Source organism: Paralichthys olivaceus, chromosome 8 (assembly GCF_024713975.1).
Source record: "Paralichthys olivaceus isolate ysfri-2021 chromosome 8, ASM2471397v2, whole genome shotgun sequence".
Classification (NCBI taxonomy): Eukaryota; Metazoa; Chordata; class Actinopteri; order Pleuronectiformes; family Paralichthyidae; genus Paralichthys; species Paralichthys olivaceus.
The window spans coordinates 17,021,909-17,049,771 of record NC_091100.1 but is presented as its reverse complement, the minus strand read 5'-3'; the positions used below and the strand labels follow the sequence as shown (position 1 = coordinate 17,049,771).

Here is a 27,863-nt window from a genome sequence, read left to right as displayed (position 1 = left end):
TTGTCTGGTGCAAACTGTATGTGAGTGCTTATTTGATGTGCATGTTTGTGTATATGTGTATGGTCATAAGGCTAACACAGCATGATGGTGTACGACAGGGATTTACCCCCTGCCAGTATTCTAATTCACTCACCCTTGTGTCTGAACCGCAGGTAAAACAAGAAGCAGTGAAGGAAAAAAAGAGCTAGTCCCAGTGTACCACACCAATAATACCTCCAGGCTACAGCATTTTAATAAACCCCAGCATTGTGTCAACAAGCAATAAAACTCCATGGTAACCCAACTTTGTTAAAAGTTTCTGTTAACCCAATTTCACCTCACTGCAGTCAGCTTTTGTGCATATTGTGAACTCCTCGAGGCAAATTTTCCATGTAGGGTATCCAGTTTACTCACATGTCTGATGTTAGTTACACATTGTGTGTTTTATTTTGATTGTTCATGACGCGTCATGACAGCTTCTATAACCTCACAAAGGATGCTCTCCATTGTCCTGTTTTCTACCATCAACAGTTCAGAAATATTGCATGATATTTAAATTCACTTAATTTGAATTTGCACATTCAGAGCACTGCACCACCCCCTCTTCCTTCATGGTGATGACATGTGTTTGTCTCTTGTTTCTGAGTTAAGAGAATACCTGGGACCCTACAACCCAAAACTGAGAAATGAATAGTAGCAAATTGGGCAGGGAATAAGAGCATGCATGATGTAGATGGTATCCCACAAATAATATGTTTAGAGCTATTTTCCCTTCTTGTGCAATGGGCACGAAAAACAGAGCTGTTAGAGATGTCTTCCTCTTTTTGACACAAAATAAACTCCACACTTGCAGCTTGTAAGTGGTCAAGCCAAAGCCTTGTAGAACCTGCAAACTTTTCTGTGAGCAACAATAATGTGCGGAATGATGCTGACAATACTTGTAATCTGCATGTAAGCAGTGCTGGCAAATTGCTTTTGTGTAGCAATAGTCCCCATTGTTAACTGGACCCCCATGAGCTGTGTCCTTAATAAAGTCTCAATTTAAGTGAACTGGCTTCTACCAAGCGTCCACAGGGACAAGTCACCAGAAAACCTGCAAGTGTTGCATTTACAGAGAAGACGACATACTATAAAAATAAATAACGCTCTCCAAAGAAATGGTTTTGACAGGGCACAGTGCTGTCAGCAGTGGATTTCAACAACACTTACTACCAAAACTTCATTTAATGGTCTCCTGTGATTTACATTCACATGAAGGAGCTTCTCAATATAACCACAAACCACTACAGTTGCAACTTACATGCACTACTCCAGGGCATTTAGACAGTATTTGCTCAGCGGGTTGCAGTATCACTCCCTGGAGAGTTTTATACTGTGCTGTCTGCCTCTAGACAAACAGCAAATAACATCAAAATGTCATTTTGGAGACTAATTGGTACTCCAGCATATTCCACTGCACTGGACCTTTTCCACTTGAATGCAAATGCAGCCCTCTGACACTATAAATGTTTTAAGGAGGAAAATATTTGATTTCTAACACTATGACAAGGATCTGGTTTAATATTAAAGCTATAATTCAACAGACACTCTGAGCCATCAGTTGAAACAAAACGTAAGTCCCACATTAAGTTCCACATTTCAGCTTGCAAGGAAATCAAATCAGACAAGACGTTGCCTGTTAAAATAAAAAGCGTCTGAGGCAAAGCAACTTCTGTCCTTTAAAGTAAGAGGATGTTGCTGGAAAGACCTGCGGATGAGGTACGATGATATGAAGAGTAGAGGAAGGGATGGATTGATTAAAAGTTTAAGCAACAAAGAGACAAGTACAGAGGCGGTGCAAGAATGTACAAAATCGAAGGGGCGAGAAAATGGATGGACAAGCAAAAAAGACAGAGTGATTGAATACAGGATAGATAGAGAGATGAAGGGAGAGCGAGACAGAGGGAGTTGATAAAAAGGTAGTAGGAGGACTACAGGAATCCTGAGAGGAACTGTCAACTCTTGTTGGCTTTGATTTTAATGGAAGCCAGCGCTCCCCTACCTCTAACCCATTTGGCCCTAATTCCAGCACTGCTTTCCAAACTTTTTAAACTTTAATGGCCCCTTCTTAAGTGCCAGCTGCTGACAACATTGATTTGGCTTTAAGCCTTGCTGTCCTGCACGCCTTTATTTTCTACTGCAAAATCGACAGAAACATCTATTTTCTGCCATCCTCCTGCGCCTCCCACTCATCCGATCCTCCTTCCACCCTCCCTTCATGTGCTCCCCTTTGTTCATTTGATGGTGTCAGCGGTTGCGGAAGCTTTTATGAGAATGGATGAAATGGCAAGCTATTTGGATAAACTCTTTTTAAGGGATGTTTATACAGTTTTTGTTGCTTTTTAAAATAAAACAGAATAGGTTGACACAGAGAGAGGAAATACGTCCTTCCTGTGTTTTTTGTCGTGTGCCACACTCAGTGCACGATGAAACACAACAAGAGTATGTAAGAAAAGTTATGGGGAGATCCACTTTATGTTGCTTCATTTAGTGATAAACATCACATAATTTCTCCATGTTTGACTTTCCTTTTGATTTGCATTAAAAAATAGAAAGAGAATAATAAGTGTTGAGAAAATCTTTTTAAAATCTAATTTCTCAGCATTTTACCATCAAAATTCAAAGAACATAATTTAAAATTTCAATTGTCCACCTCAATAATTAAAAAAAGTACAAACTATTTTATTTTCCCTTCTTAGACATGTTTTGGTCACGATGACGTGGTTTGAAATTGGCAAAACATCACAAAAGAGGAGACATTTCAGAATCTTTTTGCAGGTAGAGATGAGTAGAGTTTCCGAAAAAAAGACCCCTCACCTCACACTCTCCTTCCAAACATAAAAGAGAACCTGTGGTAGCCTTCAGTTGTCATAAAAACTCTCTTGAGTTTTTCCAGTTTGGACTAGAGTAAAAACATGGCGACCTCTGGAGACAGAACCCGCTCCTAAACACACTAGTACTCAATTTCTGCCAATCAATCCCTTTCACCTAAATCTTACACACTGAACCTTTAAATATACTTTTGTTCCTAACCTTGGTTTATCTAACTGGCATAACTGAGCAATGGTGGGATCATCTTGCCTTCCAACATGATTTCAAACTAACAAAGACATAGAAAATATCTGTAAGTCGGTGCTACCTGGGATGGTAAAAACGGGATGGTCTTTTGAAGCATTATTTTGTTGGTTAGTTTGGCGAGTACTACAAACAAAACATGACCCCCCTTATTATAACACTACAATAATTATAATTTGGAGAATATTTTCTGTCATCAACCCTTTTAATTAAAAATTGTTTTATTCCAAATGGCAGTATTAGTGGAGGTTTATCACAATCTCACACATTTGCCCACTGTAATTACATGGGCCTTCCTAAACACATTTTTTGCTGATAAGACTTCTTATAAGGTTGTTCCTTGGTGAAAAGAGCTTTTTTTCTTTCTTCTTCTGGGCTGAAGTAAAGGGTGATGAGGCTGAGCAGCAGAGCACCACAAGTCCTTTATTTTGTCCATCCTTTCACAGTATCAGGCCTTGCCAAAAGCCCTCAGCACAATCATTGTTGCACACAGCTAAACGCTATTGTTCACCATCAATAGGAAGACATCTATTTATGCAAGGATAATGGGAGGGGGGGGGCACACACAAACGAACACATGAAACAGAGAGAAAGAAAGATGACAAAAAAGAGGTAAAAATTATAATACCCCCTCCCTTTTCCCTATGAAGTGACAGCCGCAGTGATGTATAACCCCGGCAGTGGAAAGTTAATTAGATAGGCTGGGTTACTTAGAGATGAAGGACTGAGAGGCTGAAAGGCAGAGGGGAGGAGGGGGAGGAGGATGAGAGGCAGGTGTAACAGAAGAAAGTAAAACAAAGGGAGGAAAAGAAAAGAAGATGGTAGAGATAGAGAGACAAGTCAGGGAAGAAAGAATAAGGAACTGTAACAAGGGAGAGATATAGGACACAGAGGAGAGGGAAATGGGAGGAGAGACATTCTAAGGGTTCGGGACCTTACTACAATTCTGTTTTGCCTTTACAACATGAATTACAACAGTGTCATTCTCTTTTTGTACCGTTGTGCTTGGCTTGAGGACACACATTAACATGTAATGTTGCTGGGCAGGTGACTAGACATCCGCCCTCATCACTTTAGACCAAAAGAATGGGACAACTAATTGAGACCTGCAGACTCAGGCTGCATTTACACACATTTTTTTTTTGTTTTAAACACTTGTGCTTGAAATGTCGAGGTTTGGAGAAGCTGCTGAACATTCCAGGGCTGCGTTGATTGATCAGACAAAAAAACAGGGACATAAGGAAATAAAAACACAATCACCTGCCTTCACAGTTTATTGTTAGTAACACTTCTACTTCATCATGAGTCTAAGAAATTAAATCTTACTTTTCACCATTATTGTGTCTTGTTCGTAGTATTTTCTGTAAGTAAGCTACCAACTGCAGCATAGAAAATCTGCTTCCTGGCTATAGCGACACACACATCCCCAGTGTGTGTTAGCGTGGACAAGGATTATTACTGATACATAGCTAAAATAAACTTGTTTGGACATGGATCATTTACATTTTAAAACTACAAAGGAGCAATATGGATGAGTAGGCCAGGGTTTCACTGGAACCAAAACTAGCTTTGAATTTTAGTACTTCTGGATGCTCCCTAACCTCCTATAGACCTGCCTGTATTCTTGTTTGCATAGACAATCCATCACAAGGATAATAGATACAGACTAACACCTGCATGCATGTGGAAAACAGAGCATGGGTGAGAATGGGCCAAACTGGCTTGCAGCTCTAATTCTTATTTTGTTCCCTCAGTTTAATTATTTGTCCCCTCAAAATGTTTTATTGCCCCTCTGACAGCCTTATGGAGCGCTTTATGGCAGTTATATTTTGATCTTCAACTGAGATACATGGGTATCCTTAGACCCTTTGGGAGTCTTTGACATCCCCCAAAAGTATTTTATGGCATAGGGACATTTTTTGCTGTAAAAACCTTAATACTCTGGATATTACCTGGTTCATAAAAACTCAGCTGCAGGGTTCTGGAGTGGCCTTGGATGGATTAAAAAAAAGTTACTTTTTCGGCAGGCAGTCATTTTGCTTTCTCCCAAGCACTAGAGAGGTTTTACATCGGATATTAAGGAAATAGTGAATAACATCTGCATAATAGCTTTACAAGCTCTAAACGTCAAACATTTAGACTTATATATTGGAGCTTATTTAACCTTAGTACCTCATGAAGACCTGAAGTGTTATTAGTGTCTAACTTTATGGTGTTTTGCTACTGTACTTTGCAACTTTTGACACCCAGCTGTTATTTAATAATATGCATAAAGATATTACAGGGAGACATTTTTACAATTTTTTCTTAAATATAGTTGTGTAAATGAAATGCTGCTTCTTACCCCCCTCACAACATCAAGAGCTTCATTAAATAGTTCACTACACTTTCATATATTATCTACACACCTCTCCACAGCTTTAATACACTGTATATCATTCTGCCTGACTCGACACATTAAATCAGTATTTGAGGAGTACACCATTTATTGTTTATCGGACACTCCCATCTTCCTATTATGTTAACAATATGCCGAAAGTGACCTGCATGTGCTTCATTTATTGCAGACTTCTAGTTCCTGGATGTAAGGATGACACTGTGTACTTTTCAAAAGAAAGGCAGAGCAGAAAACAATGATAAGAAAGTGAAAGATAAGGAGAGGACAGAGAAATTCAAAAAATAGAGGTGATAGAGGAAAGGAAATAAGAAATAAGTTGAGACAAGGAGCATCAAACCTGTTCTGTTGTTTTCAGAGACTTCTATTATCAGTGTGTGTGTCTTTGTGTATTTGAATACACACCCAACCAAAGGGACACTTGAATTGTGGCCCAGTCATGGCTTTATGGTTCAGGTTAAAATTAGGTTATGGTGTAGGATATGGTTTAGGGATAAGGCTTGTAGTTGTGATGGTAGGGGTATAAGGGGCAAGAGAATATATTATGTCAATGACTTGTTTCATACGGGGATAGTGAAAAAAGGACTTGTGTATGAGAATGAGTGAATTTGATAAAAGACAGGGTGTGTGTGACTTGCAATGACAGTGAGGGTGACAAACAAGAGGGGCCTATTTTTCTGGTAATTACTGAGTTAATGACACAGCGCTCCAGCAGACATGCAACATGCCACGCTGATGAGCACACACACACACACACACACACACACACACACACACAGATAATGGCTACGTCTGCTATGGTGCTCACAGGACATGGCAGGCTGCAAAGCAAAGATCTTGACAATGAGAGTGAGATAGCAGTCTAAAAATGATACAGACAAAAACCCTGACGTACACACATACACATGCAACAGCAACTGACAGGGAATCTCATCAAACCTGCTTTAATGAAGTCACATCTCCCAAATAGAAGAGGGGGAGAGGAAGGAGGGATGAGAGGAGGAGGGGAGAAAAGGAGGACAAGGTCGCCTGGATTGATGACGCTCATTAGCCTAATAAGGTACTTTAATGAAGTAGGCCCAACACTATATACTTCCACGGAGTCTAGACACACAGACACACACACACACTACATTGATTTTGCTGGTTTGTGTTGTTGCTATTTCCAAACAAACACAGCTACATTTTTCATTTCTCATTCACACAAACACACACAGACACATACATGTATTCTCCGACATACTAAAACATATTGATTGACAAACACACAGCCAAACAAAGCTATGGTTGAAAAGACACACCCACCTCTCCTTCTGATGACTGCAGGAGAAGGTCTTTTCTACAGGACGCTGTGAAGTCTCCCACTCCTGCGTTGACCTCAACACCTCTGGGGGCCTCAAGGGTAAGAGTCCGAGTCGGCGACTCCAACCTGAGAAGCATTACAACACAATTGAGTAATGCTGGAAGAGGTGGTAACAGTGCAAGCACGCACTTGCACAGACACTAGTGTAAAATACAGAGTTGTTTTAGCCTCATACCTCAGCCACCATTAGACTATTACTACAGGATCAATAATGAATCGACTGTGAACAAGGTTCTCAATCCCCCAGCTGCTCTATCAAAAGCAGCACAAAACTATATGGTTGTGCTGCTAAAGCTAATATAACAAAAGCGAAATCAGCACTCACTGATTAAAGGTTTAAAGACCTCCGTGGAGTAAAACACCACGGAATTGCCTGAAGTAAAACATTAAATAGTTTGCTTCCTTTTGAATATACAAATTGAAACTGAAGACTTGTTGTTTCTTTCCTCATTCAACATGTTACAATACATTTATAAACGATGATAAGTAAAGGTGATAACAAGCACCTTCTACAATAATCTACCCTATTAACACAATGTATAACAGTGCAATACAACTTTTATACAACCACTGTCATGTTCGTAAGACTTCACTTTTTTAAATCATTTAATGAAATATGAAAATATTCCACTCATCCATTATTGTCTGAATGACCAAACTCATAAAGGTGGAAACCTCCTCAGGATATGTACTTCTTATTTTCTTATGGGGATCAATACATTTTTACAATACATTACATGTTTTAATAGTATTTTTACAGTGTCATTGCTTGTGCTTTATTCCTGTATGAGCCTTGTATAAATACCAACCTAGGGGCAGGCATTGCAATCTATAAATGCTGTGGTATGTGGCATTGAACTGTTAAATACTTGTTGGTATAAAAAGAAACATTTCATGAACTGCAAAGGCAGCATTAGAAGACAATGGTGGAAGCGAACTCTTTCAGGGTATGCTTTCTTTGGTTCTGATCCACACGAGTGAAGTTAAGAAAAGTCTTGCAAAGAATTTCACATTCATTCAAATTGTGTAGTCTAAAAAGTGTACAAATATTTACAATACAAATATTTCAAAGTGCTTTTGATAATCTGAATTGAAGAATAAACATATCACACAGTGTTATAAATCAGCAGATAAATACCAGTACATACAGTTACATTCTCTATATTACTACTGTGTAGCCAGATCATGACCGCATGTCGAGTGCCCTTACATTGCCCTTTTTACCAGAAGTCAATCAGAGTTCTTCCTTGATTTTTTAACCATTTAACGTGTAGTAAAGGCTTTTTGTGTCTTTGAGAAATCCGACAACAATGAATGTAAAGAATGAAGAATTATTACACTCTACAGCTCAACAGTGCTTTGGCCATGGTTGCTGTCAGTAACTGTCCTTGGAGGGGTCTAGAGCTTAATCTGTGATTCAGAGTTGGAAACAATGAGGTGATTGAACAGCTTGCTGGTGCTAGATTAGCATTGTCCTTTGCTATTGGGGAAACTGGCAAGTAAAATTCAATAAAGAGGCCTTTCGGCAAAGCAGACCGAATTTCAATTTATGAAGTGTTAACAAGATATTACACAAAAAGCTACAAAAAAATCTAATCAGGAAAGAAAATGCTTGGCTTTAAGGGTACTTTTCACACATGCTTTGCTCAAGGGCACTTTGGAAGGTTAATCTCCCAATCACCACTGTGAAATTTAGGGGATCATGTGTACAAGCCAAAGGGTATATTAACAGAGCTCATGATCTACGTCCAGTCTGTGGCCAAAAAACACACATCAACAAACATTAGTGCCTTAGCCCAAAGCATGTTGGCTGAAAATGTTCATACCAAGCTTCTTTAAAAAAAAAATGTCCTTCACTATACTAGACTCCCCAGGATGAAGGAAATGTGTACCCTCCTCACAGGTACTTTGGGAAAAAATAAATCTACATTTCCTGGTTTCAATGTGAAGTATGGAACATTAGCAGACAGAGAAAAGCTCCCTTGGCAGTGGTTTTCCATGTTTGGTTGCACCCAAGTAATGAACATGCACTTTAAAAGATGTTTCTTTTTCAACATTGCTCCTTTTCTGCTCCACTATTTATTTTCAGTTTGTTTACACCATCATTGGCCAACTTATTCTACTGCAAAAACAGCTCACCTTCATTAGAAAAATATTCACATCAAGTAATTGACTGAGTTAATGAATTTTAAATCCAAATCAATTTGTTTTTTAGACTTGTATCTATTTCCTGAAGTAGGGCACTAGTGTCAAGATGAAGTCACTTGATTTTTTCCTCAAAATTTTGTCTCACCCAACTTCTTTCCTTCTCTTAATTACATGGAAATGGGAGCTTATGGGTCTGTATCAGAGTAAATAACTTAAAATGTGCTATGTAGCATAATTGTTTTTTTGTTATTGAAAGCCACATTCGAAGAAGGCATTGTTTCAACAATGCTTTTTTAAAAAGGCATATGAAAAGTCTCCTGAGTGTCCAACGCCAAATATCTTCCACCTATTAAAATCACCCTTTTACTAGACCTCTACAAATTAAACCATGTCTTCAGTCAACATGTCTGAGTTTTCTGTTTGTCAGAACAAACTGTGGTATTTATTCTGGGTTGAAAGTATTGCAAATGTAGAGCAGTGGATTAAAGGTGAGGGGATTTTTGCTGCTGTGAAATGCTCTGCATCCAGGAAATATAATAAGTGTTGGAGCTAGACACTTCACATTGGGCCTGACTTATTGATCTGCGCAAACAGAGCATATGCTGCTGCAGAGGTTAAGAAGAGGAGGAACCAAGAGACAGACTGAAAGAAAGGTAGACTAAAAGATTAAAAGTTGGAGGGAATGAAAACAGAAAACCTTGTCCTATTAGTCATTATCCTATAGTTTAGCATGTATAATAGGGTGGGGGAAGTTGCTGGTCTAGTCAACAGGACTGAGGATCTTTGGGTGGTTTGACAGCTAAGGCAATTACAGTGACACTGCTGCAGGCTGAAACCAGCTCTGACGGGCAGGCACATACTGTGCATTCAGAAATTCTTCAGACCCCTTCACTTTTTTGACATCTTATTATGCAGCAGCCTTATGCTAAAATCACTTGAATTCATTTTGGTTCATGTCATCTATCTACACTTAATACCCCATAATGAATAAGCAAAGACAAAATTTTAGTATCCTTCGCCAATTTATTAAAAAGGAAAAACTGAAATATCAAATTGACCTTAAGTATTCGGAGCCTTCACTCAGGACCTTTGGCAGCAATTACTGCCTTGAGTCTTTTTGGATTTGTGGATTTTCTGCCATGCTTCTCTGCAGATCCTCTCAAGCTCTGTCAAGTTTGATGTAGACCATCGGTCGGTGGACAGCCATTTTTTAGCCACTCAAGGACACTCACAAAGTTTTCTCCAAGCCACTCCTGTGTTGTCTCGGTTGTGTCCTTAGGGTCATATTCATGTCACAAGGTAAACCTTCGGCACAGTCTGGGGTCCTGAGTGCTCTGGACATTTCTGTACTTTCCTCTGTTCATCTTTCCTACAACCCTGACCAGTCCCCCTGTCATTGAAAAACACCTCCACGTCTTGATGCTGCCACCAACAAGCTTTACTGTTGGGATGGTATTGGGCAGGTTATGAGTGGTGACAGATTTCCTCCTGACATGCCACTTAGAATTGAGGCCAAACTGTTCAGTCTTGGAGTCTGAGTGACCTTTAGGTGCTTTTGTCTTGATACAATCCTGTCTTGGGTTTTGCTGAAATGTCAGCTGTGAGACCTTATTTTATAAAATTTGCAGCAGACATAATTTGAGGACAACTGTTGAACTTCTTGTTGTCCCATATACTAATATATGGGACAACAAATTCCTTTAGCTCCATTGCCCCTTCCCCTCATATAATTGAACCATGTATCATATCTTCTGATGATCAACAAAGTAAAATACAAGATCACATCACATCGACTTTAGTTTCCATCTCTAAGTCGCTCTGTCAAATACATATACAATCATTCAATATGAACACACATAGCCATATCAAATTTCTGCTCATGCCCCTTCATACTTGTGCTTTTTCATGGTGCAGATAGCAGGAGTCTGCCGCTAAGACGTTATCTTCGCAATTGATTATTATTAGAGAACACTGTCTTCCCTACCTCTCTGCTTTCAATTCCTACATTATTCCTCCCTTTCTCTCTCATGCCAGCAATCTCCAGCCCACTCCTCTCCTTCATTGATCTGTTTTGACCTTCAGTCATGACAAGGCCATTTTATACAGCCTCCATATTTGTCCAACCTGACAAGATAAGCGGGACAGAAATACATCAACATGAAAAGGTTTTTATCTTAATTCATTTAGGGGGGGGGGGGGGAACCGAGGAGGATGGGGGTGGAAAGTCACTTTATGTATTTCTTGTTTCTATTAGGTTCAAAAACTGACTCCGTCTCTGAGGAAAGGCTGTGTTTGTATCACTAAATATCTGCTGTCAGTTCCTAGAGCTTAAATGACTCCTGTATTCAACTGAAAAATACAAAACTTCTTAAGAGTTTCTAAACTGTTTTTGTCAAGAGCCTGGAATTGGACCTACAGTAATCTCTGATAAATCTAAATGTTGTCAGTCACTGCTACCTTAGTTTAAGCAATATTAGCGGAAAATGTATTTATCTGACTTTCAAGTTAAATGAATAAAGAAATCTCTTGTCTCTGTTTATGCAAAGCTCCTTTTTCTTTAAGAATTTCTATTCTAAATTCGAATACCAGCATTTATTCACAGCTGTTATATTCAAGTGTCCCAGTAAGTCATGATAATGAAAAAAAAAGCTAAATGTACATTAGCCATCATTAATTAATATATAATATAAAACATTTGTTTATGTACATCCTATTAGATCATGGTCCATTTAAATGATTTCAGCACATTCAGAGAGCTCACACTTCAAATCTGTTATAGATGCATATGAGAGCATTTGCAAACAACATTATAATATAGTAATGCTTCATATTTGAACTGTTAAATTCCAGCTTCGCCTGTGGCATCTTCTTAAACTAGTGGTCGTTTCCAACTCAACAGTGAATGTGGTGTTGGTCCTGTTCAGGCAGTTTGTAAATGTCCTAATTTTCTTAAAACTCCTGGAATTCTCATTCCCAGTTTGAGTTTGTTAAAGTGAACCCCTGCGCTTTAATTTTGAGAGATCTATGGGTTTTTGTACTGCCATTGTTTTACAGCTGAAACATATTAACCTGCACAATCTTCAAGATCACATTTCACAAACTGTCCAATACATCCACTACTTTCCAATCGATAATGTTATTTGTTCATAAAATTTGAGATTTTACCATTTCATTGATACAAGACATATTTGATTTTAACTCAAGAGCTCATTCTTTCTATGACATAAACAGAAAACATGCAGTTGAATTGTGCATGAAGGCTGAATTGATGGAATTTCTCTTGAGGGCATAGATACAGAGGGCCATGAGATGAAACTGCCTTCTTTCAAAAGAAATGACTTCATTTGGCGACTTCATTTTTCGAAAGTAGTGTGAAAAGTTGTGGAGAAACTATTGCAAGAAATGTTCAAATCTGGGCTTTTTAGTATGATTTATATTTCCTAGCAGACTTTGCTGACATTCATCCTGCCCTTTCCCTTTTCAGAACCACTGAAGGCCATACCACCTTATCGCCACATTGCCATTTGGGACGCAAACCTTTAACCTTTTCACGCTAAATGCTCCGTCATCTGCTCCGTGCCACTGACGACACCATCCAATCCTGTCCAAGAAGCACTTTAAAAACTTGAGTGATGTATTCAGACAAGACTGAAGATGGGAAACTAGAAAGTCTTTGACTTTTAGGGAATTGGATTGAGAGAAAATGCTGAAAATCCCGACTTTAGCAGTGAATCTATGTTTGAGTGAGTAAGGATGATGCAGCGTGTTTAAATCACCCCATGAATCCTGCAGATGTAAGGGGAAAATTGAATGGACAAAGCCCTGGGCTGTTTTTAAGAGTTGCTAAAGTTCCTACAGAGTTACTGAGGAGGGGTCATGGTACATTAGCGGTTTGTATTTGTGGAAACAATGTGTATGTTTGTGTGTGCCATAAAAGTGGGTGCAGGTGTTTGTGTGAAAGAGAAGCTTAAAATCACCAAAAAGTTGATATTCTTTCTTCCAGCAACTCTGGAATTAAATTCCAATTAAGCAATTCAGATATAGTGTGTAAGCATTGTAGTTTGTATAGTTTGTGAAGTGAAAATATATATTTTTCGATACTACTTTCAGCACACAACAGTTTGCATGTTTGCACAGCTTTCATGTACAGCCTTGTCTGTTTGACTTTACACAACATTCTGCCTGACAAATCCTTGAGGTGCAAAACAACTTCCGGGGGCTCTTGCTGTCCTCTTTGCTGTGAAATGTAGCCGAGGAAACGGGCGATGGCAGGGTGCACAAGGAGAAAAAATGTCAAGCAATTTCATGCCTTTGTGCCTCTGATGGGGCACCAAGCTGATAATTTAATCAGTAGTAAAAGACTAGCCTCACTCCTCCACAACTTCAGTCATTCCATCCATTGTTCATTGAGTAGGGTTTGCTAGAAAAGTATTGGAATTTTAAATAGGAAACAGAAAGATGTGAGTGAAGAAAGAAAATAGAGAAAATAGAGGAGTGAGAGGAAAATGTAAAAGTCAATGAGACCAACTTGTGTGGTCTTGAGTCATGAAATAGTGACTCCCTTATATAACAGTATTCACACAGTCACAACATTTCTTCTATAGCAATAAAAACTGATTAGAGATCAATGATTATGATTAAAACATTCATTAGTACTGTCTTACTACTCCTTACTGAAGAGCCCAACAGAAAATACTTTTGAGCAGAGTAAATAGACATGGAGCAAAACCAAGGAGAAATCAGTTCTATCACAGAGGCAACAGAAGACTACATTTAGTTTCTGTATATTTTAGTCTCTGTAGTGTTGTGTTGTCTTAACACATGCAGTCCATGCCTACTGTAAAGCAGCATAACCTTTTTTGATGTAATATGGGGTAGTCATTCTGCAGAAAAAAAACAAAACATGTAAGACGTTGGTTATGAAACTATTCATTTGCTATAAATCACAACTGATTGTTTCCACTACACCAGTTGCTTGCATAGAAATCAGTCAAGTTGGCTTCGAGTTAAGGCTCAGTGTGACACTGGAATAAGATGTCATCATAGGAGGCTCTTGCCACATTAATGACATCTTTAGCGATTGTATTGCAGTCCTTGTTATTTAATATGCCTTGCAAATTGTGCTATCTTGTCTTTTTCTGAAGATTGGATGAATCTTTAATGATCCCTGTGGGGAAGTTGGGTTCTTGCAGTGGCATAGAGAAGGACAAAGATAAGAAAAGAACAAATAGAGGGTGCTTAAGATAATTTGATAAGTAATTGCCACAGCAGAACATACCAGGATTAACACAACAAGAAAAAAAATAGGAGCAGTGTGTCCTCATCAGGAGATTTATGGGTTAGGGATGTACCTGCAATTGTGTTTAGCTGTTCATGTCACTGGTTGGATGGAAGAACATATGTTAGGAAATGAGATTGTGAATGTCACTCTGCCCCCATGAACACTGCTAAAGCGCCCCAGGGAAAGGCACCTAAACCCACAGTTCCACTTTAATGCATATACACCACTGCTTCGGCTGCATTTTATGCTGATAATATGAAGAAAACGAATCATGTGGCACAATATGTGCATTCTTTCCATCTCATATGTGTTATTTCATTTGGTATTGATGTAATCTTTAAAATAGAATGCGACACAGACAACATTAATCATGCAGACATAATAAAATGGAAATGTATGTTGGTATTTCTTATTTATTTATGTTGTAATCAAGGCGAGTCTAAGACCATTTTTGAATATCTGCAGTCAAGGATGCATGAAACCTCACCTCATCTCAATGCCAATTACTCATTAATACTCAGAATGAAAAAAAAAGGTATGCTAACTATACATTTCTAATCTTTTCATGAAAAATAATGCCATAGGTTTGCCAAAGGAAAATATATTTGAGAGAGAATTATGTATAGATGTAGGTAATACATGCAAATTTATCAATTAGGGATTAAAGCTCTGAGCAGAAGAAATGAAAATAATGTGTTTCAAGAAAATTGCTTTTCTCCTCTTGATCTTTTAAGTAGTATAAGGCCGGAAAGAGATTTTTATTTCAGAGGTTTATCTTCTGTGTACATCAACAAAAGTACACATTTTTCATTTTGTAAGAATCTGATCAAAGAAAGAAGATTAATATATTAGAAAACATAGATGTACTTGAAATATGTGAGTGGCTGAGAGAAGAAAGAAAAGACAACAAGTAGATATTTGAATATATATATACATATAATAATATATAATAATCTTCCCCTAATGCACAAGAAGAGAAGGAAGGAAAGAGAAAACACATGAAGAGACAGAAAAGGGAATCAGGAGAATGTATAAGGGGAAAGATTAGAGGGGGAAGCAGACAGAGAGAGAGAGAGAGAGAGAGAGAGAGAGCTTTGAAAGGGAGAACAGAAAGCTTGAGCAGGGACAAACACAATCATAAGATGAACGTCTTTCTTTTCTCTCTTTCTCTGCCTCATTGCCTGCCCTCCTACAGTCATCCTATCTGTGTTTCTCTTATTCGCCCTGCCCGTCCATTGCCTCCTGGGTGGCTTCTGGCTGTGCTCGCTCTTTCTATCTCAGCTGAAAAAATGAACAAAGAGAGAAGTCCTGCTGGTAAAAATGTAACACCTTCCTACCACTTCATCTTTCTCATTTAATTTTTTTTGTTCTCTGTTTCACCCCCCCCCCCCCCAGTATCTCCCCTCATTTATTGCCATATTTGACTAGGGACATTTTTTTGTCTGCTCTTCATTATTTCTCTCTCTCTTTTTCTCCCTCCATCCCTCTGTCATCTCAGCACTTCAAAAATATAACCTTTGGCAAGGTTGGCTGAATTTTGACTTATATATATCAAATAAAGTAATACAATCTGCTAATAGAGTGGCATTTTTGTAACCTTCTAAAACTGAAACTGGCTTTTTCACAAATTATAACAACACATAACAATAATTTTCATCTCCACCATAAAGAAAGGTGGCCATTGGCCATTGGCCTTAGAAATGTGAATTTTCAGTAAAAAACTGAATTGTGCCATCAAATGACTTAGATATCTTCAAAAACACAAGCAGGAACTGCAGCTTGAATCAGATCGAATAATAATCCTTAACAAATCTTATCAACACCCATAAAAACATCTTTTCTCAACCATTGATAAACTATCCCAGCTAATCTCCCCCTGCACCTGAAGCCCTTTCTAAGTCTGGCAAGATGGCTGTCAGTATTTACGCACCTAAAGAATGGGACAGTTTGCCTGCTCTGTGCTTCTCTAGACTTGGCTCTCTTAAACATGTTTACCTGAATATTTTGTGTGTCTTAAAAACGTACAACAAAATAACAGCTACTTGCTGCTGTGTTTGGATCATGAGCATTAATGTGTGTCCATGCTCATGAGGTGTTTGAATGTCTGTGAGTGTGTCTTTAAGTGTGTGTTTGGTGTTTTCTAATGTTATTTATCTGCCGTGATTTCAGCATCTTGCCACAACAGCATCTAGTCATTTGTAATAGTCTTTATCCACAGTGAAACATTTGGCTCTGTTGCAAAATTTGATATTAATGGCAGACTATCTTTGCAACCTGCACTCAGACAGACAACAGCTGAGCTGAGCTCTCTCATACTCAAACACTGACACAAATCGCTTTTGGGGACATAACTGAGGCATGATTTCATTTGCTAGTGCCTCACCCTTACCCTACCCTGAACCACTACTTCCAAGTACCGAGATGACGTCCTTCAACAAACCTTAGCCAAAACCACTGACCCCAAAAGCACCTTTTTCTTCCAATAGGACAAACGCAGAACCAGTCTTCAGTCAGAAATGTGTCCCCCGATGGTGGCTTATAACAAACACATACACACACTGAAATTCACATGAGGTGCGGCACAGATGCATGGCAATATGGCAAGACTGTTGAATATTTATTAGGTGTTGATGTTTTCAAATATTCCCCCTCAAGATGTGTACAAAATCATCATTCAACAGCAGCTGATAAATAATAACTAACAAAGATAAACAACAATCAACACACACAAAAAAAATGACTGAACAACAATGAATACAGTTTCCTGAGGCGGAGTTCCAACACTCTGAGCCCCAGTTCTACAAAGAAACATTACAAAATGTAAACCATAACTTTTTCAAGCTATTTTTTTATATCGGAAAGGCATAAGTTGAAATCTTCACTAACATATTTATAACAAGCACTGTGGACTTTAACACAGTTACTTCCTGACTTGGTGTGATACAAAAGATTTTGTGGAACATACATGAGTATTCCCTTTGCATATTTGATAACTTGACACACTTTCCGTTTTCCATGAAATGGGGAACACAACTGAAGTAGAATGTTATTTTGTAAGTCAAGTGAGCAAAGCAGCCTGCAAATATTTTGGTGTGTTGAAATCGCTGTCAACTGTTAAGATTATTCTCTTTTGTGTTGCCGTGTTTGATTTATGAAGAACCTGTCAAAATTCATACACTCTGCAGTTGAGGTCACTGTGTACACGCAGCACTACACAAGTGTCCTGACTCATATATTCCATTTGAAACTGTCTTTGACTTTACGTGATATGATATTAGTCACTGGATTCTGATGTGCTCTTTCTTTGTGCTTCCAGATACAATCAGTTTTGTCCTTGCAATGTTTTAAATCCACCTCAGTACAAAAAGTTCCTGACAGTCTTGATCATTACAAAAAGCTGAGATACAAGCTATGCCAATATTACATTTTTAGGATATCTCATATCTGTGAGAGTATATCTTTCCTCCATAGGATTCGATTTATTAACTAGTACCCACATGACATACTGCAGAGCTGTATCATATAGGAAACCATAAATTGGGTTTCTCAGTAGTAGCTGACTTTTATCAGGACGGTGAACAAATCATTTGATCAGGACATCTCCACCAGCCACACCATTGTCACATCTGACCGTCTAGCTGAAATTTAGCACAATCTTTACCGAATGTCAACATCTGCAAAAAAAGCACTGCATCAATAACCAATATACAAAAACACACAGACATTCAGATACATTATGGATTGTTCCCATAACCGGACTTGCTTGCCTTTACTCTGCCTCTCTTTGTTCTCAATGATTTCCCTGCATGTCTAATCAATAAGAGACAAAACAAAGCAGGGCTGCTTGTCCTTTTACCAATGAAAAGGGAGGTAATAGATACATCCAAAAATCCAATGTCAGGACAGCAAACTGTGCAAATGTGGTTCTGGGTCACATCATTAGAGGCAACTCTAGTGTTTGACTATAAAGTTTTCAGTACAGTGAATAAATTGCAGATTTTCTAGCTTTTTACTTTAAACAACACGCTCCACAGCAGGTTAACAATCATGAAATAGGCTTTATATGCATAAGTGTGTCTTCATTCTGCATCACAACTCTAGTAATAGTAATATCTGAATTGCTGTGAAGAAAGCACTGTTTGTGGTGAACACTGCTGATGGCATGGAAGGAAAGAAAAGAGACAACAAAATATGAAAACAAAGTACAAAGTTGTTTTTTTTCTGCCCAACTTGTAATCACTGTATCAGGTTGACCTGACCACAAAAATATGCTGCTCAAAACCAACATGCAAGTGAACTGCTGTTCTTTAATGGCAACTGTAGTGTAAAGAGAAGATTTCCCAAAAGGCACAGTTCAAAGAGATTGTGGCTCATTCTAAATTTTAATGATTTCCAATTACTTTGACACAAACCCCAACTTTTTAATCAAAAAACAGCTAGGGGCGGGCTTACTTCTGAGTTTTTTAGAGCTAATTAGGTGGTGTACTTTGTGATCCTACACCATGCTCCTCCATCTGGCTTCTCACATGAAAACCTGGTTAAATCAACTCTGCTTCGAGACTCCCCTCAAAACAAGCATGGCAAGTGGACCGAATTCATTTGACATTGATGTTTCTACTCTGCATTTGAGGATTGCAATCTCAATTAAAATATAAATGTGAGGTTTACTTCTCTAATGTTAAGGTTCAAGACACTGTGGCTTTGGCTTTTGGCCATTTACGTATTGAAGATACAGAGTCTGCCATGTGCTAAGAATCAATATCATTATTATTACTCTATCAGTATCCACTGGTGCTTACTGTATTCAAACTGGAATGCCATTAAAATATTCCTCATAAAAACAAACTACGGTATATTCCAATCTCAACATTAGATGTAGTTGTTTGGATACATATTCAGAGTCAAGGCGACTGTTAGATGTGTGGGTGCAGAGGGGGAGAAAAATTAAGGCCACAGGGTGGATCATTTCCCCATTCTCTACTTCAAGGGCTCGTAAAACTTTACAGTCTGTAATTGGGTTCAATTGGAAGTACCCCTAGGACCCAGGGCCATTAAGCCATATTAGTACTCTTGTCATTTAGGGACCTACTACAGAGAAACAACTTTTGGACCCAACCTCGAACCAGAACCAAACCACAGTTGTACATGAATTACATCCATAAATGGATGAAGTATGTAGTATGTAGATGGAGTTCTTTATAAACAGAATGGAGGGCAGAGAGGTGTACCTTCAATTTAGTTTCAAAGCAATAGATCTCTCTCTCTGTTCTAAGCACTGATGGCCATCATTATTGGTAATAAATAATGTGCCATTTTACAACTAGAACACCAGGTGAATGCAGATAAGAGGATTAACCCACCCACCAAGAAACAAGCAGCACTTGAACTTGAACACTCACTCACTCACTCACTCATGTAGAGTGGGATTAGAAGTACCCTCACATAGAGAAAACATCTGTGGGAAAAAAATGATTTTTTGCCTCATACTTTGACAATGTTTTTTGACCCAAGTCCCATCTGCTATCAGAGGTTTATTTATGGGAACTGTTGGGTTTCTCTATAATTCTTAAGTTAAGATAATGTATATTATGATGTGGTGCTATACAAATAATATTGAAAATTCAATTGAATTACCAACACTACAGTCAAACACCAGAGGACGACCAAGATGTTTTAGCGTCACTTTCGGGGAGCTGACATATTATCCAACTTAACATACCGTCATCAGGTTAAGGAGCTTTAGCGTTTGCATTTGGAATGTACAGGAAAATCCTTAAATTGTGGTATTACTTCTAACTATCTCTCTCTCTCTCTATAAACTGTATATGTATAATAAAATGTATACAAAAAATAATACCAATGATAAATTCCTTTAGATTTCTAACACCAATATCTAAGGCGAATTGGGTAGAAATGAAGTTTGTGCATGTTTCTGTGTGAAAACAGTAGGGGTGTTGTCTTGGCATTTATTTTTCTTCTTATATTTGCCTCTGTATGTGAGGAATTTACTGTCCCGACCTCACTTTTTAAACCATTACCCTACAGTATTCCAACCTTTCAAAATAGAATCCTTTTCCCATGCCCCTGAATCTGATAGGGCTCTGCACTCCTATCTATCCTGAGACAGATACATGGAAATAGAGCCAGGGATAGGGGAAGGGGCATAGAACAAATCCTTCACCGATGCCCTTGCCTGTGTTAGGGCTAACTCTCTCCAGGGAGCCTTCTCATGACCCCAGGTCTTGGACAGAGGAGAAGGCGGCACAGAGGGAGGGATAAGAGGATGAAAGAGTGGAAATATTGACTGTGCAGCATATTGTTTCTCTCTGCTGTGGAGCCAAGCATCAGATGATGTTAGAGACCTGATGTAACCCAATGTCTGCTAGCGTCAGCGTGGCGATGTTGCTGTGTGAGACTTCTTCAACTTTTTTGGTCAGTTAATTGTTGATTGATTTTAATCTCTCTGTTGAAAAAGTGCTCCTCCTTGCAGCTGTTTTTGCAGTGGTGGTTCCCCTTTGACACAGGCTTAAGTTTTTCATACTTCCAATTCAAAGTCTTCTTTTGTGGTTGTTCGGTTGCCTGACGACCTGATTCACTGTCAATCTAGCCCAGCCACTAATTCCCCTCATTTCAGTTTCTCTTTACATCTCTTTCAAGTGACAACATTTTCTATGGCCTACTTGTACTCTCTCTCATCTCAGGAATTTGTGAATGAAAAAAATGTCAATGGAATATCAATGTATCAGTATTGAGTATGTTTCATTAGGAGGAGGAGAATGTGTTCAATAGAGAGATAAAAAAGTTCTCAAAAATAAGAAACAGAAGTACCTAAAGGAGTCAACATTTATTCTCTGAGTCAAGGAAGCTATAAATATTGAACGGCCTTTAGAGCCACAGACCACAGCTGATACAAATACATATCACGGAAATAGTCACCAATCAAAGGTCCCTTAAAGATTGCAGGGAACAGGGTCATTGATTTGTCTTTGATTTGGTCAAAAGGCACCAGACTGATTGATGTCACTTACGACTGGGTGTTGATTAAGGTTCAGAAAAAGTTCAGCCCAACAACGGCACTATCTGCAAAGATGCAGGCTCCTCGTTCATTTCCACTGTGCTGGTGCTGCCGTGTTTCAAATCAACAGAAACTACTCTGCTGTGAAGTTGTGTCTGGGAAGCCCTCAGCACCAGTTCTTCTGGTTTCTATGTCGTCTTTTCACCCTTATGCCAGACGCCCTTTGCACTGTTGTGCTGTGGAACATTATATATAATAATTACTATTATAAATGGTTGGCAAATCTGACTTCAAATGACCTGTAAATGAAAGAGTAGCAAAGGCCAGATGCTTTTATTATGCGTTTTATGTTTAATCCAAGGAATTTTTTTGACAGTGACAATTTTGATCTTATTTGTCAGATGGAATTCCTCATCAGAATATGAGTACTCTTTGCATTACGGAAAACATTTTAAATTTCCATTAAAACTTGTCATCCTTGCAATATTTCTCATCTGCCTATGGCTCCATTCACACTGTTGTGGTTTTTGCAGTTAAAAAGCAGCCTCATGTTGTGCTGATGATGAAAATATGTTTTATTATAACTGTGCCTCGCTGCTTCTATCAGTGAACTGTACCAGCTACACATCTTAAACATGTACAAACTCCCTCAGCACAGATATCCGCTACTAACTTTTCTACAGTTACTCCATCCATTTTCATTGTGTATGTTGTTGTTGGCCGCCTCTGTGTTGTCTGTCCCTGCTCCTCCTTTCATTTTATTTACTCAGTCACTGTTATGAATGCTTCTCTAAAATGTTGAACTGTGCTCCTTGAAGAAGATGCCAGCAACAGCACTTTTTCCAAAGCTCCCAGCCGGTCCCTGTATGCTTTAGAGTGAGAATAGTGTGAGCATGGCTTACAACGATCCCACCAGAGGCTTTGAAAGTGCATGGCACAGCGTCCTGGAGTGTTCTCATGGGTAGCACCTGGAAGCTGCGGAGCATTTTGTTTCTGTGCTACGAGAATAACCCAGTTTTAGTAGTGTGTGCCATGCATTCTGGTGTCTTTGGCTTCAGTCAATGGTAAATATTATTTAAGCATTTCAATACTAGTAGAAATCTTAAGTGCATCCAACTGTGGTAACTGTGGCACATCACATTACCTAAAGCCTGCCTACAGTTAGTTCTACTGTAAGTCAGTCACACAGAGGGGAAAGAAAAAAACGCAAAGGGTTCCATGTTTGGCCTCCAAAGTTCTGTACATCAAAATCAGGATTGAAGTTGTTTGATTCTTTAACTTGTGCCAATGAGTTTACATATGCCTACATTTATGTTAAGCGTCACATCTTTCATCCATTTTTCAGTCTGTTGCATTTTTAATTATGTTTCCTCCATACAATGAAGCTGCATTACATTCAAATCACTATGTACAATGGAGAATTAAAAAAATAGATGTAGTAATCCTCAGAATTTATGAAGCCAATAAGCCTTCCTTGATAGGAAATTCCTGACCTGTGCTTTATCGTCTAAAGTGTGTATCATCTATCTTTCCTGTTTTCCTCTTTTCTTCTCCCTCTTTTCGTTGTTAAACTGTAAGATAGATCATTAGTTTTAAATGGACTTCAATCCGCTCATTACATGTCCCATTTACCTTCACTGCATAACGCTCTACTTTTCATAATGAGACAGAAAGAAGGGGGGTGAAGGGAACCACATATGGAAATGTGTAGAGTGAAAAAAGCAGAAAGATGAAAAAATTACAGATAGAAAGAGAGAAGGAAATCAGAAAATTATCAAAATCTATGAATAAGGACATAAGAAGCAATTCTTTCTATTTGTTGACATCAACGTTACTATCAGTGTTAAATATCTAATCAACTACAACTCAATGAACAACGAGATAAAATAACCATCATGATAATGAATACACTTCTTTCAAACTGTTTCTTTCTCTACCATTTAACAGCTAATGAGTGATGGCAGATAGGGGGAGTATTTGAACCATGTAATCACATTTTTATCTGTGTTATTTTTCTGTGCTTTTCATCAACCCTGCAGTAGGTGATGCAACAGAAAGGTCAGTGCACTGTCTGTGTGTGTGTGTGTGTGTGTGTGTGTAGATTTCCACTTTGTAGTTACAATACAAACTGTGCAGTTCTTTCCCTTCCTCCATGTTGCTTTTAATGTGTTTTTCAATCCATTAGTTCTTTCAGTTTGTGCACTTGGGTCAGTGACTTTTACTTTTTGCTTTTAATAGTGTGCTTTTATTTGTGCCATAATATGCATGTTTATAGATGAGTGCCTGTTGAGTGTGTGTTATATCAGTTTACTATGTCCACATTTGTTTATACTTTTAATTGATGAGTCTTGTTTATGACAATGTTGATAAGGCCAATTTATGCAAAACTGCTGCAGTAAGTGCAATTTTACCATCAAATAATTTGTTTTATGTCACTCCACAGAGGTGTTAATGACATTAAAACTCTTGAAACTCGTAAAAAAAACCTCCCATAATTTGGGATTTGCTGCATTGAATTTACAGCAAGTCACAGGAGAGCCACAGTTGACTCCGTTGCTGCCCCTCCTTTTCTCTGTATCTTTCATTTCCTTCAACTAATCTAACTTCTTCTAGTTCACGTATCGTCCTTCTTCCTGATTCTTTAATGTGCATGTGTTACTGTTCCCTGTAATACCAATTTTGCATTACTTTCAGCCATTTTGTCTCACTCTGTAATGTTCATCGAGTCATTCAATTTTCTTTGAAATTTACTGGCTGGAATCAAATAATAAGAAGTGAAAGGGAACCCTAGGGAGTGAGGTAAACAAGACATTTCAATGTGATTTGGCAATCACAATCTCTACTAGGCCACTGACGCACATCTTTGTTGTCATTGTCATTCCCATACGTTTATTTTCACAGCATACAGAACAGGATTTGAAGGATGAATACAAAATGATACCCAGAGCCAAACAACCAAGCAATTTTGCAACTCTTCTTGTCAACCACCACTGTTAAACTGGTTAAGTGTTTTAAACTTCTCTGTATTTTCCACTTGTCAGTCATCACATCCTGAATTAAGATTAGGATTAAGATTCCTTTATTATCCCACAATCATTCACACTACATGAGAATGGGGAAATTTGACCTCTGCTTTTAAGCACAGCAATACACACAGTGACCACACAGAGCAGTGGACAGCTATTGAAAGGCCGGGGAGCAGCAGAGGAGTAAGGTGCAGTGGGATAGGGAGAGTCCATCTGTCTCTAGCAGATCCAGGTCTGGTCCATCCTACAGTCCAGGTATGTTTGTCAGTCTATGGACTGGAACCAGCAACCTTCAAGTCTGATGTGCCTCTTTTCAAACCACTTGTCCACGAGGCCACCGCTGCTCCCATGCAAACCATTTTCTGCTGCTGCGACTCAAACTTCTGGCAGGAGCAAGTTCAATTCAATCTATTCTTCTTTACACTAACTTCCATCCCCTCCTCCCATACGTTATTCTCACAACACTGTCCTCTGCCCTCCATCTTTTCCTCTGATTGTTCTTTTCATCACCCTTACCTCAGCACTGCCTCCTCTTGTATCTGACCTATATCTTTTTTTTTCTCTCTCGAACTATTCAGTCAATTATGTCTGTACAGAACATCCACCCCCATCTCTTTTCTTTCCTGCCTCTCTGTTCATGTTTTCCTCTCTGGCTTAAGGCCACTTCTGCTTAATCCTGTTTGACAATACCCAAATGAGGCTGAGACATTAGTAATTAAGGAACTTCATATGCCCTTTAAAGACACCCAAAACACACTCCAGGAGAGGATAAACACAGACACGCAGCTTGCTGATGCACTGACAGGAAGATCAGCAGTTTGTGCAGCTCGTATTGGAAGCAACATTTCATCAGTGTGTTGCCTGCGTTGCATAGGAATTATTAAGAGGGTGTCTGTGGTCTCAAGCGTTTTGTTTCATATCTGTAAAACTAAACCACAAGCTTGTGTCAGTTCCCATCGTCTTGAAAAGACCCTCTCCACATAAATTTAGATTAAAACACCTTAGTCCCATGCAAAAGGACAACTCGAGTTTCAGCTTATAAATACTATATTCTATTTGGGGAACTGTAGCTAAAGGTAAAGATAATCTGAGAAAACTCAGAAGAGTTCAAAGAAAAAATTGAATCTCACCTGGAAAACTGAAATCAAAGTGGTACTTTTACAAGAACAAAAATATTGATGCTTGAACATTCTTTGAGACTAGAAAGTTATCTAGGGTGAATGTCATATTTACAAGATTTTGTGCATCGAGAACTGCAATGCAATGTACAGATACGATCATTGGTTACATTAATTAGCAATTCAAAAGGGGGTTTGTGATACAGCAGGACACAATACAACAGACAAAGGCTATATCTAAATATCTAAATAAGTATGTTGGCCAAAATCACTGTAATATCTCTTAAAAGTCCAGATGCTCTGATAATTGGGAGATTCTAGGATAACACATATTTATAGCTGAATCCAATTGTGAAGTAGAATTTGATCAGGCAGCATGATACTTTGCAAATGGAGCATTGAACATTGTTTTTTACCTGCAGTGGTTCTAATAGGGCTTCATAAATATAGGGGGAAAAAGATTTAGCACAGCTCATCTGCTCTGCACTACACGTGTTCAAGTGCATGTATCAGGGGAAGACTCGACTTGGTAACAGCCTGACCCTTGCACACAGTAGCCTGAAGGGATTTTGTTCCCCCTGTCAGGCTGCCAATCACCAGCACACCTATTTCTGCAGAGAGCTGATTATAAGTCACAGTGCCACAGAGCTCGCTACTACGCTTACCCACAGAGTTTTACATAACGCTAGTTTTTCCTAAATTGTAATTTGTGGTGTGACTATCTTAGTAATTATGCAAGAAAACACACCTCATACAAATTCTACCACAAATAAAATGTTAAGAGCAGGGGTAACATGCAAAGTCAACCATTGTGCCAAAATGCTTGTCTGATGCACACACACATATATTCACATGCACACTTAGAAATGAATGAGACTACTTACTTTAGGTCCTGGAAGGGTTCTGCCCTCACATGTGATGTCTCTACAGAATGGCTGAAAACCACACCTTCGTTCCCTGGACAGAGAGGATGAAAGTAAGGAAACTAAATCACATGTGTCTTTCGTGTGGAAGCCTGCAACATAATACCTCCAACTTTTATTCTTTGAGTTGAAGCAGGCACTTAAAATGCAGGACATTGCTGCATGTGTCATACAGATGTTGTCCAAATATAACAATGACTTTATTGACATGCACTAAACAAAGACGATTTACCTTATTCTGAATAAGACATTACTTTGATAGTTTACATGAGCTGCTAATAGAACATCCAGGCATATTCCCATTTGCATGTTGCAAATTGTGACTTGAGTCAAATTTATGTCCACTATGTCATACATCTGACGTTTCCACCAGAATTTAAAACCCCAGACTGAAGTAATTAATTGTATTTAATTTTTATTGTTTTCTTTCAAATTTAGCAACATTTTAAACTTGTTATTTTTCCATATTAGTAACATGCAAACCCAGGCCATGAGTCATCAAGTCGTTGGTAACTACAGGATAAAATGTTGCAAAATGCTGTGTACACATAATGTGACTAGGTCGGAATACTTAATTTGATTATTGCTATTCCAAGTATGACCATATGGTTAAGGTAATCAGAAATTGCTGATTACATGACAGTGTCTTAGTCAGACTGTTGTCTTTAACGGGTTACTATCAGAATAGTAGTCCATGTAAGAATGATGCCAGGAGCATTATTTTTAAATACATTTACCCATAACGTGTTAATAGCAATATCAGAAGTAGTATGAAGATGTGTAAGATGTGATACAATCTTTTATTTATTTTTGACATGGCACCTGTCCAGCAACACAATGCCCATGAAGGGAATCAAGAATAAGCTCAGGGGTATCACACCTCAACAGCTGTTACGACACTGGCTCATGCAAACAGCACTTGCACGCAATGTTCCACATTATGAAGTATTTGCTGTGCAGCTCCCGTTACTGCAGAGGGCAGCAGTGTGAGGGAAGTTATACTATCATCTGAAATTGAAAGGAAAGAAAATCTTTCTCCAAAATAAATAAATCAATAAATGTAGCATTGCCTCTGCTGGCCCTCAGTGCATGAGCTGAATGGATGAGTTGATATTCACATTATTTTCACTGTTCAGTCTCTCCTCTCACCTCCATCAACAGTAAATGACAGCAACAGTCACCTCTAGAACCCCCCCCCCCCTTCAACTCTCCCTCCATCCTCTGCTCCCTTATTTCTCCAGAGTGTCTCTAATAGAGGCATTTTACAATTACCCAGGCCGGTGTCTGTGCAGGTGTGTACTCTTTGTTTGTGTAGTTCACTTTGGAAATTGAATTTGACTGTTTTTATAAATACACATTTGGTGTGTTCCTGAAAGTAAAATGACAACAATCGACACCTTCAAACATGGAAACAGACATAAATATGCATGCTCACACACACACACACACACACACACACACACACACACACACACACACACACACACACACACACACACAC

The 27,863-nt window shown here is 38.6% G+C and overlaps 1 protein-coding gene across 2 annotated transcripts in view; it reads right to left on the bottom strand.

The window, feature by feature from the left end:
• LOC109627472 (zeta-sarcoglycan) overlaps window positions 1-27,863 on the bottom strand; it is a 305,924-nt gene that overhangs the window by 11,705 nt on the left and 266,356 nt on the right. For both annotated transcript variants that reach the window (XM_069530649.1, XM_069530650.1), the window contains exons 6-7: window positions 26,324-26,396; window positions 6,794-6,917 (exon numbers count right to left, since the gene is read on the bottom strand). In XM_069530649.1, coding sequence (XP_069386750.1) covers window positions 6,794-6,917; window positions 26,324-26,396 — 197 coding nt within the window. The remainder of the gene's footprint in view (window positions 1-6,793; window positions 6,918-26,323; window positions 26,397-27,863) is intronic.